Source organism: Temnothorax nylanderi, unplaced genomic scaffold (genome assembly GCF_030848795.1).
Source record: "Temnothorax nylanderi isolate EJ_2023f unplaced genomic scaffold, tnyl_v1.0 TNYL_tig0075_pilon, whole genome shotgun sequence".
NCBI lineage: Eukaryota > Metazoa > Arthropoda > Insecta > Hymenoptera > Formicidae > Temnothorax > Temnothorax nylanderi.
Genome location: NW_027249137.1, coordinates 438,862 through 451,794, shown reverse-complemented (window position 1 = coordinate 451,794; position 12,933 = coordinate 438,862). Strand labels below are relative to the sequence as shown.

General features: G+C 33.6%; 1 protein-coding gene across 7 annotated transcripts in view; it reads right to left on the bottom strand.

Moving 5' to 3' along the window:
• The window catches only part of LOC139774193 (otoferlin), a 36,757-nt gene that overhangs the window by 10,447 nt on the left and 13,377 nt on the right, over positions 1–12,933 (bottom strand). For all 7 annotated transcript variants that reach the window (XM_071709260.1, XM_071709262.1, XM_071709261.1 and 4 more), the window contains 8 exons: positions 12,017–12,291; positions 7,257–7,518; positions 5,515–5,691; positions 5,212–5,274; positions 4,760–4,844; positions 1,224–1,567; positions 602–912; positions 88–331 (listed from right to left, as the gene is read on the bottom strand). In XM_071709260.1, the coding sequence (XP_071565361.1) occupies positions 88–331; positions 602–912; positions 1,224–1,567; positions 4,760–4,844; positions 5,212–5,274; positions 5,515–5,691; positions 7,257–7,518; positions 12,017–12,291 (1,761 nt within the window). The remainder of the gene's footprint in view (positions 1–87; positions 332–601; positions 913–1,223; positions 1,568–4,759; positions 4,845–5,211; positions 5,275–5,514; positions 5,692–7,256; positions 7,519–12,016; positions 12,292–12,933) is intronic.

Sequence of the window (12,933 nt, the reverse complement as noted above, 5' to 3'; positions counted from 1 at the left end):
TTCCGAGGTATCAAGATAAATTTTGTTTCTTTATTAAGAAAATTTTTAATTTTGTTTCTAGAAAGTGGATCGTGCAAAATCCCTCACCTTGAAACTTTCATTGTGACCGTCGAGAGCGTTGCCCGCGTTTCCAATAGATATTTCGAAGTACATCGGCTTATCGCCGAGCTTCTTGTCAATCATCGTGGCGTCCATGATTGTGGCATACAGAAAGAACTCCTCGTTCCTCGCGTAGGCGGTTTCGTTGACAGGCACTGTCGGTTCCACTTCGACTTCCGACGGTGCCATTTCTACGTTATCGGTGATCTCGGTTCGTATCGCTATCAATAATCTAAATGTGAATAATCGAGAAACAGAGAGTATATAAGTTATAATTCAGCATCTCGAGTTCTATATTAATTTTTTTCTTTATTTGATTTTACATTGATTCCAACTTTATTATTTGTAATTGGTAATTATTAAATATAAAACTTTATTATTTGTAATTAGTAATTATTAAATATAAAATAATTAAAAAATTAATTGTATTATTTATGTAATAATGTTCATAATTACATATAACTATATGTGTATCTTATTGTAAAATAAAATGCTGCACAACCTTGCTCTATATGAAATTCCCTCGCCCAAGCCGGTGTTCAACGTCGAATGCTCGTCTATGAGACTGTAATCTCTGATGCTGCCATAAAAGTGGATAAACGCCGGACCAAAGGTCGGCAAGAAACCCTTTTCGCCGTCGTTGCTGATCTGCTTTAAATCGACGAAGTGTGTACCGATGACGGTGGCGTGCACCGGATCGTTATCGCACAATTGTATCTTTATCCTCTGACAGAGGGGAGGAAACATCTCGGTAAAAACTATCTGTTCATTCCATACTGGAGCGTAGCTATGCCTCTTCACACTTGTTTTCCCCTGGAATTCCAATAATAAAATAATTTAAAAAAAAAACACTGGATTGCTTTTGACGTCTAGCACGCTCCATTAAATGTCGTTTCAAGTAAGCCCAACAGTTTTAGGCGGAATTAGTTTTTAACTTTTCATGATTTTGTCAAACTTGTATTTTAACAAAATCACTTTTCTGCTACTCTCAAATTGTATCGTAAATCATGTAGCTAATCCTCCCGAGATCAGAAATGCGGCGATATAATTAGCGTAAGACATTTTAAAATGATTTTACAATATCGAGCTTAGCCAACTGCGTCGTAAGAATGCATTGAGCTTACTCTGAGCCCGGCGAAGGACACTTGAACGTATGGATCCACCAAATCCTTCACTTCCCCCGTGAAAGCCTTCTTCACGTTCGCCATAATGCTGCTGTTCATTTTTGGCAAGCCGTCAGCTCTGTAAACCTTCACCACGAATCTCGCGCGTTGTCTCTCGATCGGCACACCGTCCGGCAATAAAAGATTTCCCTCGATGTCGTCCTCGTCCTTTTCACTTTTCGGAGGGATCTTCACGGTATCGCCCTTGCCAATAACACTTATGTCACATTTTAGGTAGCCCTTGGGTCCACCGGCAACGTCATCCGGGTCGGTGAGCAGGGCCCATTTGTGGTAGAATTGATGATCTAAGGATAAAGTTCACTAACGTTTATCCGTGATACGCGATTTGTCAAAAGAAGGGAGGAATTTATAATTATAACTTGAGGAGAGTTTACCCTAAAAAGCAGCACGAGGTACAACGCTACTTTGAAGGAAAGGATTTAACTGAAGAATTTAACATTTTGCATTTTTTTTTTTTTAGAAAAAAAGCTCTTTAAAATATATAATTACGTAGAAAAATAACGATGCCAGAATAAAATAAAACATTAAAAATATAATTTCGATATAAATAACTTTCTCACGCTGCCATTATCTTTAAAATATGCTTTTCACGTGCGTTTTTCCGGGTAAACTCCCCGATTTTAAATTTACAGTTTACAATAAGACAGTTATTAAGATACAGACAAAAGAGAATAGCTAGAAATTGAAAAGAGCGATCTGCAAAAAGCAAACAAAAAGCTTTGTTTTTTAAGAGCATGAAACAGCTGAAAGAATTTTTATTTCAATTTTCTATCTTTGTGGATATGTATATCTTTTGAGAGTGCGATTTAATAGAGAAACGAGAAACCAGAGTAATATAAACAACTCCCTGTCATAACATTCAAAAACATTCACTTTTATTAACTCGTTCGAAAATGCTTGATAGGTTTGTCCGAAAACCACACGCCTCACCCACGCATTATTAGTTTCAACTGTATTTGAAACGTACGAATAAATAAAGATATTTTTAATTAAAACTGACATGCGGTCGTTTTATCGAATGCGCGCAATCATCGCTTGTAATGCATCAATTCGAAGGGTTCGTTTATCTTCTATAAATAAACAAAAAATATCTGATAATAGCATTGGACGGCGCCCGGCGTATTATGCAACCTTAATGCAATTAAACAGCGTACGATTACGTGTTATACCTTGAACAGTGTAATCGATATTTTGCTCAAGACCTTTAGCCTTGGCACGTTATTAGTTTATTCAAGTTTATTAGAGCGTCGATCAAAGTAGCCATAACATAATCTCGATATAGTTTTTATAAGTAAAATAGAAGATTAGTGTATATATATATATGTACATGATATTGTTTGCATAGCATTTTGTCCTTTAAAAGACAAATGCGGAGTATGACAGCATCATCAAACACATTTTTCTGATTATAGAAACTAAATAATATACTAGTAACATCTTTAAAGTATTGGAGAAACATTAATATTTTTAAATAAAATGTTTAACAAATTAAACTTTCATTATTCGCAATTAGATTTTATCTAAACAAAATTAATCAACTTTATTGTTAAAATATTAAAAATTATAATATGATCGTATTCAACGAAGTCTTCTATTTAGTTGAAAGAATGTTTGTAATTTTGAAAGACGTACATCCTAACAATAAGTAAATTTAGAGACACGTTTATAATCTCATATTCACAGTATTTTTCTCATCAAGACGGATATCACACGCGACTTTTTATCAATACGAACAAGTTTGGATCGAAAAGAATCGATGTGAGTAAACGGTTGAGCGGGAGTTTATCCATTTACGAGCGATTTATTATCTCGATGTGCAATCATACGGGCGACCATAAAATTTCTACCTGTCAATACTACGGTACTTTAGCGTGTGCGAGAACGCGTGGTTCGGACTTATCTTGGACGTACACATTTACGATATGTACATGCTTAAGAACATCCATATACATGGAGGTGAAAAGCCTAGCATGCGAACGCGATTCGCGATAAAAATAGAATAGTTTTCTCTCGCAACGAATGTCGGACGTAACAAATGATGATTGATATTTTTTCACCGGCACTCCGCAGTTTTCCCTAACAATTCCCTCCGAAGCGTTGATCGATGAATTTTACGATCGCGTACGATGATTCTGCTAGATTTCAATGTTAAAAAGTGTACAGTAACCAGAAAAATTAATGCATTGTGTGTGGGTTGGCAGAATAAATCTTTCTGCAGTATAGAAGACTGCAAAATGTTTTATTTCAAAAATATATTGTTTTAATTGCAAATCGCTTGCTAATTACTGTGCATAAGAGCGCTCTGGCTTTACAGAATTGGCCTTTATGCAACAGGATGTTAAAAGCAATATGTGTCCGTTAAGTAAACTGTTTGCCCGTTTGCCAACAATGTTTTTGTGTATAATTATAGAAAATAATGACGTAGTTTCGAAGTATGCATAAAAACATATTGGGGAAAACTCGACAGATAGAACACCAATACTACTAACATGTGTGTATGTTGATTACTACTGACACATAAAATACGAAAATGGCTACTATTAAAACGAGATTTAACATGTATTTGTGCAAGGTTAATTAAAATTAATACCTTTAAGCGAAATACATTGCCAACAACCGTTTACCAATTAAATTCAACAAGGAAGAATAATTCATAAAAAGTTTGGTACATAGGATTCTCTTATTAAGCATGCGATTATTCAGTCACGTGAAGCGTGAAATTTCGCACTTTCAGGAAACATCTTAAGTAGAATCGCAGAACGAAAGTAGAAATTAAGAAAACGAGACTGGAGTTGGTGAGATTTTTCTCGTTAAAAGTACAGTGCGTCCATAACAAATTTCTACGCTTCTCTGAAAATTATGCAAGAGGATGACACCTTCTTTGTAAACACGGGGGGGCTCCTCGAAACACGCAGGCAGAGTGCAGAGAGTGTAATAAAGACTTCATTTGTCGAAAACACTTGCCGCTAAAATAAAGTGCACCTGCCAGCATCGCATACCGAGTCACATACCAGGTGTACCACTTGAGAATATAATCTACGTGCGACGCGCGATAAAAATTTTTAAAGGGATACTCTCAGATATCCATTTGGTTCGATAGCTAAACCAACACGAAGACTTTTGCCGCACAATCAAGATCGCGTAGTTTCAAATATTTCAAATATTTGTAAAGGACATGAATATTCGAGACACAATTGATTTAGTTCGCATTTCGGTATTCGTCTACTCTATATTTTCAAAGCTTCTTTTGTTTGGATAATTTATATATTTTAAACTATATTCTTTATACGTTAATAATGCATTGCGTATTTTATATTTTAAGTATAAACTTCAGCGTGTTTTGTAATTGTACTTGAACTATGATATCATCACGGTATTCGCGTCGCGGACGGTTTAATTCCTCTCGGAGAACGCAATTTCCGAGTACACCGAGCATTAGACTCGTCCATGGTCTCTGGACAATGTGAAACCTGTACCTGGTTGTGCCCATACCGTCGCGATGTCTAATTTAAAGCTGCCCAGCGTTAGATTAGCGCGCAAGAGATTCCGCGATTGCTGCACCTGCGTATTATTAAAAGATGCGCTGTTTGAGCTTCCTTCCTCGTCCCCTCGCACTTTCATTTTGAACATCAAACGCTTGTCTAATATTCGTTCACTGATTATAATTCCCAAACAGAATTTTAATGTTCTTTCTGCTTAAGCTCGAATAAATCTCGAATAATCGATTTTCGATATTCGTCTAAATACCTGCTGAATGTAATTGCGAACGACAAAGATATGTAATGGAGCGAAATTATTCAGGAACGCGCGCGCATTTGTCGCGCAACTAACTGCATTTCGACCGTATTAAATATCAATGGGCAAATTAATTTTAAATCGCTCGTTTCGGAATTTTAAACCGTAAATTAATATGTGCGAATAAACTCACCGACAGCGTAATAATTTTATCGAACAGCATAACAGGCGGCATGTGGAAATCGAAGACAAAGTACTGAAAATATAAATGAGAGAAATAATTAGTAGGGGCAAAACAAAATTTGTAAACATATAAATAATCAGATTTCTCTGGAAAATAATTTCTCCAGTTACAATTTTTTATAATCTGAATAAACCATGAAAAAAGCAAAAGCTCTATAAAGAATTATTTATCTCACTTTATCAATAGTTTCTTATTAAAAATTCGCCATATCACAGAAATCCGTTAATTAGACAGTGTATTTTTGCTTCTTACTTCGTTGTAATATGGGCAATTCGTGGACTCCTTGACGCTCGTATATTTGCGTTGATCTCCGATCTGCACGCAGACGACTGGATCCATGTTGAGACCGGCGAGCTGCCGCGCTTCTATGATCGTAACGCACACTTGATAATCTTGGGCTTTTAACGCACTTTGCCAGGTATCGCTCGTCTGTGAAACGAGAAAAGTTCACGTTGATTCAACCTGATTTAAATAACTTGAACTGCGATGCAGAAAATCAGCACGGCACGTGCAATGTCTTTGAATTCGAGAAGGTGTTGCATATACAATGGTTGCTGTAATTCGACGGAGACAAAGAAAATACGCCTCTATCATTTTCAACTGCTTTCAAAGCATATCTTGCGTAGTGATTCGACGTTTAAAATTACTTAATCGGAGAACAATATCTAGTAACACGTACGTTTTGAATGTAATAATGAACTCAAAAAGCTCGGTCGACCATTAGAGGAGTTCATATATGGATCGAGTTTGAGAAATCTTTTGCAAAAAAAAAAGCTTTTACGGTTCTCATATATCATTTTTATATAGCTTGGAGTGAAGTCACGTATCTGTTCGTTATAAAAGGAATTCTATCATTTCGCTTCTCCGAAGGAACATATGGGAGATTCTGAATAAATTCTCAGTACATTTAAAAGATATGATTTTGTCTATTTTGAGAAAGTCGGAGAAGCTTTCTTCAGTACTTGCATACAATATTTATCGATTATGAATTATAAAAGCGATCGCCAATTGTTAGTGAGAAGTTTACTTCCCTCTATATTCTTTATCGAATTTTGTGGCTACTGAAGAAACAATTTATTCTAAGTATAATACATTATTTAAAGTGTATTATATCCTCTATTAATAGTTATACAATAATAAACATTGCACAAAGTGTTTGATATTGTATATTATTTCGTGTTAGAACATTTTTTCAAGATCTCTATACATTAGTTCATAAATCGAAGGACAATACCTCTATATATGCTTCTTTATAAAGTATTTCCAGAGAAAAATATCCTGTTTGTCGCGATATTATTACGAATTGTTAATATTTTTTCAAGCACACAACATAGATATACCATGATACCAAAATTGCTCGTAGAAAGAAAATCGAAATAGGTTTTGCGTAAAAAATTTTTTCACCCTTTGCTCGTAATTTAAGCTTGCCCTTTCAGGATCGATCGACCTCAATCTCATTTAACGATAATTGCGTTGTCATTTACGAATAATTGCGCTATGTCAGTATTATCGTAAATGCTTAATGCAATTTGCTGTGACATTTTAAAATTACTTTATTTTGCGAGAACTGTGTTTTTGTTTAAATTATCTGTCTGTTAAATTTATATTATATTGTCAAAGAAATAAAGGAAAGTAAAAGTTTTCTTGTTATATTGCAGCTTGCAACATCTTAAACTTCAGATAAATAAAGATATAACAGTGTTTAATAATAATATAAACTTATATAAAATGTAATATAGAAAAAGATATAAAATACGAGAAATATGTGATAATAATATAATATAATAAAATATAATAAAACAATATAAGATTTCTACTCGATATAATTATTATTTTTAAACTCTTGTGCTTTCAGTGTACTATGTAAGATATTGCTTGGTTATGTACAATAATAACTAAATCTCAAAATTCTATATTTAGCATTCTTACTAACATGTGCAACGTAACACGAATTATCAATGAATATTAATTATTATTGAAAGAGATATTAAAACCTTAGGCTTAGATCTCTTGGCCGGCTTTGCAACAGTCTCCTCTTGCTTAGGTTTGGCGCTTAATTGACTGTCATTATCGGAAGCATTCGTTTCGAGGGACGTCATAGAGTTTGTTCGCGAAGGCTCGTTCGAAGTTGGACAGCTGGAATCCTGTCTGTCGAGGAGTTCTCTCGTTTCCGAGCCGCTGTCGCAGGACCGAGTACGTGGCGGTCTCTGTTTTCCCAATTTCAGCAGGGATCGTACGCTTCTCAAAGCGTTGCTTCTAAAGAAAATGCATGGATCCATGAAGGAATTCAATATATCAGCGAATAAACACCATTCCGAAAACTAATTTCCGTTGTAGACCTTAACGATTCAAGAGGCAAGATTTTTTTCTAAAAACCAGTTGCCGTTGTCCGCCTTGACATTTCTTGAAATGTGTAATACAGAATTGTAATTAGAATGTATAATTAAGATTAACGTTCAGAATAAAAGATGGTAATTTATTTTATCTTCCACATTTTTCCAATGTTTTATTGCACAATGGCTGCGTTCGGGGAGCGCACTATTAGCGCTATTGCATCATTCTATCTTTATCGCTCATCAGGTGTAAAACAAGGATAGAATAAGCAAATAGCACTAATAGCGCGCTCCCCGAATCCAGCCAATATATGAAGAAAGAAAGAGAAAGCGAGAGAGAGAGAGAGAGAAAGAGGAGTATTAAATAAAAAAATCTATTTCCTGGCTTAGATATTTTTAACTTCTAACTCTACTCTCTAGAAACGCGAATTCTCGGTTTTATTTCTTCGTATATTATTCTCCATCACAGCATATAAACATAACTTTTCTCTCTTTTCCAGGTAACTCGGAAAGCCGCTTACTAACGTCTCACGTTCATATCACTTCCATCGGGTTTCTTGTCGTTGCACACCGAGAACTTTGGTGTGATCCCGACCCGATGGCGTCACTCACTTTAAGCCGCAATATACCATCCGCTCGTAACCGTAAACATATCACGGTGCAGGATTAAAGTATTTAGACTCATTGCAAACGCTTAAATTGAATTCCAAATCTCCTAATTTGTAAGCTAAATCTGAACAAGATTTTGCGGAAACGCATTTTTCATTCTTACATATTATTAAACTTGAAAAAAGCATTTATAGATGCATAGATTTTCAATAGCTTCAACCGATATCATTTGCAAATTAAACTTTACATTTCACTAATCTTATTTATTAATATTCAATAAAATTATTAAAAGCTTAAAAACTGAAGTTCCAAAAGCTTGAACAAAATCGGAACCAATAGGTAAGCCTGTTTATATACCCTATAATCCGCCGATGGAAATACGTGTTGTACCAGCTGAAAACGGGGACAAAATTGAAGGGTTCGAGTGCTACAGTATATCGCAACCGTGTTACTACGATCCTCATCGATTATAATGAGGGGAAACCGTGGGCGGTTTTGCGAACGAGGATGTGTCACGGGCATGTTATTACGCGTACGGACGTTCACGAGTTACGTTCGATTACGTCCTCGCGTCGAAAGGTATCGACAGGAATTGCTGTGGCGCTCCCTAGAGAGTTTAGTCCTCTTGCGAGATATAAAAAGCAACTTCTTTCCCAACGCATCGGAATAAGATCCTAATAATACCTATATGAAGTAGTATAAGCCATAGTCACCTTTTATTCTCAGAAAGTAAAAGAAAATAGAAAATGCGAGATCAATTAGATGAAAAATATCTTGTAATTGGATTTAAAAAAATTCGTAACAAAGTTATTTGTTATAAAGTTGCTTGAAACTTTCATGTATCTCTGTTCTACAATAAAAAGTATTAAAATTGTTTTGTTATATTATAGAGGATTTAATTTTATCTCTTCTCTCTCTCTCTCTCTTTCTATATATTAAGAGTAAGAAGCTCCAGTTACAAATATATTTCTAGTTTAGTGACAGATTAAGCTTCATAATCTTGGTATAAAGTAACTTTGCTGCGGTCTATTTAAGATACGTATAAAAATTAAAAATAAGAAAAGATTATGATGAGTGCTCTCTGCGTCACACGTATAATAATACTAATACCTGGAGAATAGTCGGTATTTTATTCTTATATTAATATCTTGTACCAAGATTGTACCAATATAAATCACCCGTTCCACATTTTACGTATCGCTCAGCGTACATATGTGCAAAAATAATATATCTCGCGTCTTCTTCCTCTGACCTTTCCATCGTAAAATGGTTCATCGAGATCGTCGTGATAACGAACTTTAACACATCGCCGGCATCACCGACACCGTCGAACGGTCTGTCGCCCTTATTAAGCAATCTTTTCACGTTTCGGTGACGTTGACGGTAGTACGTAGTAATACATTGCTTAATAATGTCGAAAGCTGTCAATTGATCAAAGTAATCGTAGGGAATTTATAGAAGTCAATGTGTATTTGTAAGTGATTTTAGAGATTTATTTATTTCGAAATTTTGAATGAAAATGCAGCAGAAAATAGATTTATATTTATAAAATACTTGAGTAAAAAATAAATTTAAATAAAATTTTAACTAAATTTTTCGTGTGAGCGTGAGCGTGACAAGCAAACTTTCTGAAAATAAACCATTTAAATTTGTTTATACGTTTAATCGAATGAGTAAAATAAAAACCAGATGTGGTTTACACAAATCTCGATATTAAACTTATATTAGAATTTTCGAATAATGTAATAAAGGAAAAAATAATTATTGTTGACATATCAATTATTTCTGACAAATAAATGTCTAAAAAAATATGTATGCAAGCTTCTGCTGAATAAGATCTTCGTTTTTCTTGTTACAACTCTGAGTTTAAATGAAATAGAAAATAGTAAAATGCAATTTTTACCTTTTTCATAGCGCGTAAAATAAACGCTAATGAAGATATATTACCCTGGATGTAGGTATCTCGCAAAAATAAACGCGAGATGCGAAACTAAATGAAACACGTCGTGTAGTTCATTTTTATGCAGTTTTGAGCTTAAATAGAGTGAAAAATTAGTTTTAAATTGCTTGTAAATTTCAAGATAGAGATTTCATGTCTCTTACAATTAGTACAAACATTTATCTATGTAGCTATGTAAAAAGTTACGTAATTTTTAAATTCGTAATAATTCTTTATAATATTCTTACAAATGTAAAAATACGTGACAATATTGGTTTTTACTTATTTTATTATAAGTTGATATAATTGTTTGACGAAGCTAAGAATTGGTTAGCTCTTTCATGTTTAGCTTTAGATTATATCTTTTTTGCATGTAAAATCGGTAGCAATAGGAAATTACGAAATAATATGCAATTAAGTTTTTGTACTTCTGAAATATAAATATGTGACTCGAATAATATATAGATTTATTTTGAACAAAAATTTAATAATTCATATTTCAATTTGCAATTGTTATGCATGAATTCCACCTACATGGAATACGCTTTTCACATATTCGTAATTAAACTATGTAACGGTTAAAGCGTACCGATAAAAGTAGAAGTTTTAAAAGCGTTTCTATAAAGTTAGTAATATTATAATGCTACGTATTGCGAAAATAACTTCTTTAATAGCTTCTGTGTGTTCTTATGAATAAAAAGAGCATGAAAATTTTCACATGTGAGTTTCTCATTAGCTTAGTAATTGCTTATTGGTAATTCAATATTGATTTTGTTCTTTTAAATAGAGCTTATCAGCTTGAAACATAAATATGATACGTAGTTTAACATATGAATTTGGCGAATAATTTCAACATAGTTTGTGTTAACCCTCTCGGCGATGTATCCCTCGTGTAATATATTTCGATGTAATCTAACGCTAGAGTAACAAAACTATATCTCGTAATTATTTATGTTTATGTTTCGACACATCGTTTACATCTCTTAAAAAATATGGCATCTGTAATAGTTATTCGCTATTCAATGATGACGGTAATAGTACGACAGCTTTGCCTCGCTATACTGAGTCAAAGAAATTATGAAGCGCGACGATTCATTGTGTATCTAAACGCCAAATTGAATAAATTCAGCTATTGAGTCATTGTGTGATAATATACACAAAAAAAAACATTATTGCAATATTTTGCCTTGACGATATCATTACGATACGTAAGTGCGACAAGATGGATTTAAATTCTGCTTATAGAGAAGATAATTCTCTTAAAACGGTTAAAGAATGTAATATTACGTGACTCGATTACTTATTTTAAAAATGGTGACTTAATTTTAACAAAACGTTAAATTTTAATAAAATATGAATGCAACTGAACTCATAATGGCTTCTTAGATTTTAACAAGTCACATTTTTAAATCAAAATCTATATTTGTATCAATTTGCCAAATTCTGTATTTGTATCAAGTGAAACAATATTTCTTAATTTTTATATTTATGGAATATTTGTTCCATTGATTGTTCATTAACTTTTGGGATAATTTTGATATCTATCCTCAGCGGAGACTTACATTCTAATATTACATAAATATAAAATGAATAAGAGGCTCTCAATAAGGTCACATACTACGTATGTAATATATCGGCTCGATTTTTAATTATAATACAAGATATTAATTTGCGGTTTACCGTTGGAATCAATAATTTTCTTCATCTTGCGCACTAAATATGACCGTATTGAATATCGAAACGTTTGTTTTTCATGTTACTAACTTTTTATTAATTTTTTATTAACTTCTTAAATCCTGAAATTATATACTGCAGTGATGCATATATATATTATATTATTGTTTAAAGAACGATCCATTCATGTGTCACTCACCGCTTTCGAGTGTCAGGCGATTTTTCGCTGGTCAATAGAGAAGTACCCCTTGGCAAGAAGCCTTTTTTTGATGTTTTCTCGGGAGTATGCCATGAGCCTCTTCTTTTTCCGCTGGTTGAACTGCTGTTGGCCTGCTCGAGGTTTCTCTCGAGATTCGCGATATTCTGCTCGATGTCGATCAACATTTGTTGCTCGTCCTCCATTATTTCCGAGACCGCGTACGAGCTGCAACTTCCGTCTGGGGGATTGTATCGAATTTCGAAGCACACCACCGCCTGCACACATGAAATGCACATACTCGCATTATTAAAGGGATCGATCGATAGAAGTTAAGATAATCGTTTAACGGAAATAAGAAATATGCACGAACTTTGTTTCTTGTGCCGCGCATAAACTTGCCGTAATGACGACAACCATGAAATAATGCTACGACATAAATCAGAGTAACCTAGCGGAAAATGCACAGGGTTATCTAAAAATGTCTAGCAATTTCTGATATTATCAGGACAACTTGAAAAACGTAACCTAACACGCAAATAATGAATTTGTCTGTAAATGATTTAGGAAATAGAAAACGTTGAATGTTATGGAATAGAGATATATCCAATATTTTTCTATCTGAGAAATAATAATGTTAATGAAAGTAGTAAAATAAAAATTTAACTGCATACATGTTATTGTAATAGTTTTTTATGATTTTGTAAAGACGAAGCTCCACAATTTATTATACGTGTCAGAAATATGAAATATTAAAATTTTTATTGGCTTGTACATTTTTCTTAATTTACTACAATAAAAAATATTATTTTATTTTACTTAATTGCATGCAAATTTATATTAAAACTTTGAAGCAAAATGTAATTTTCATTTTAATTACTTAAGTCTTGCCACAATGATCAAAGAAGATCGCTTGCTTT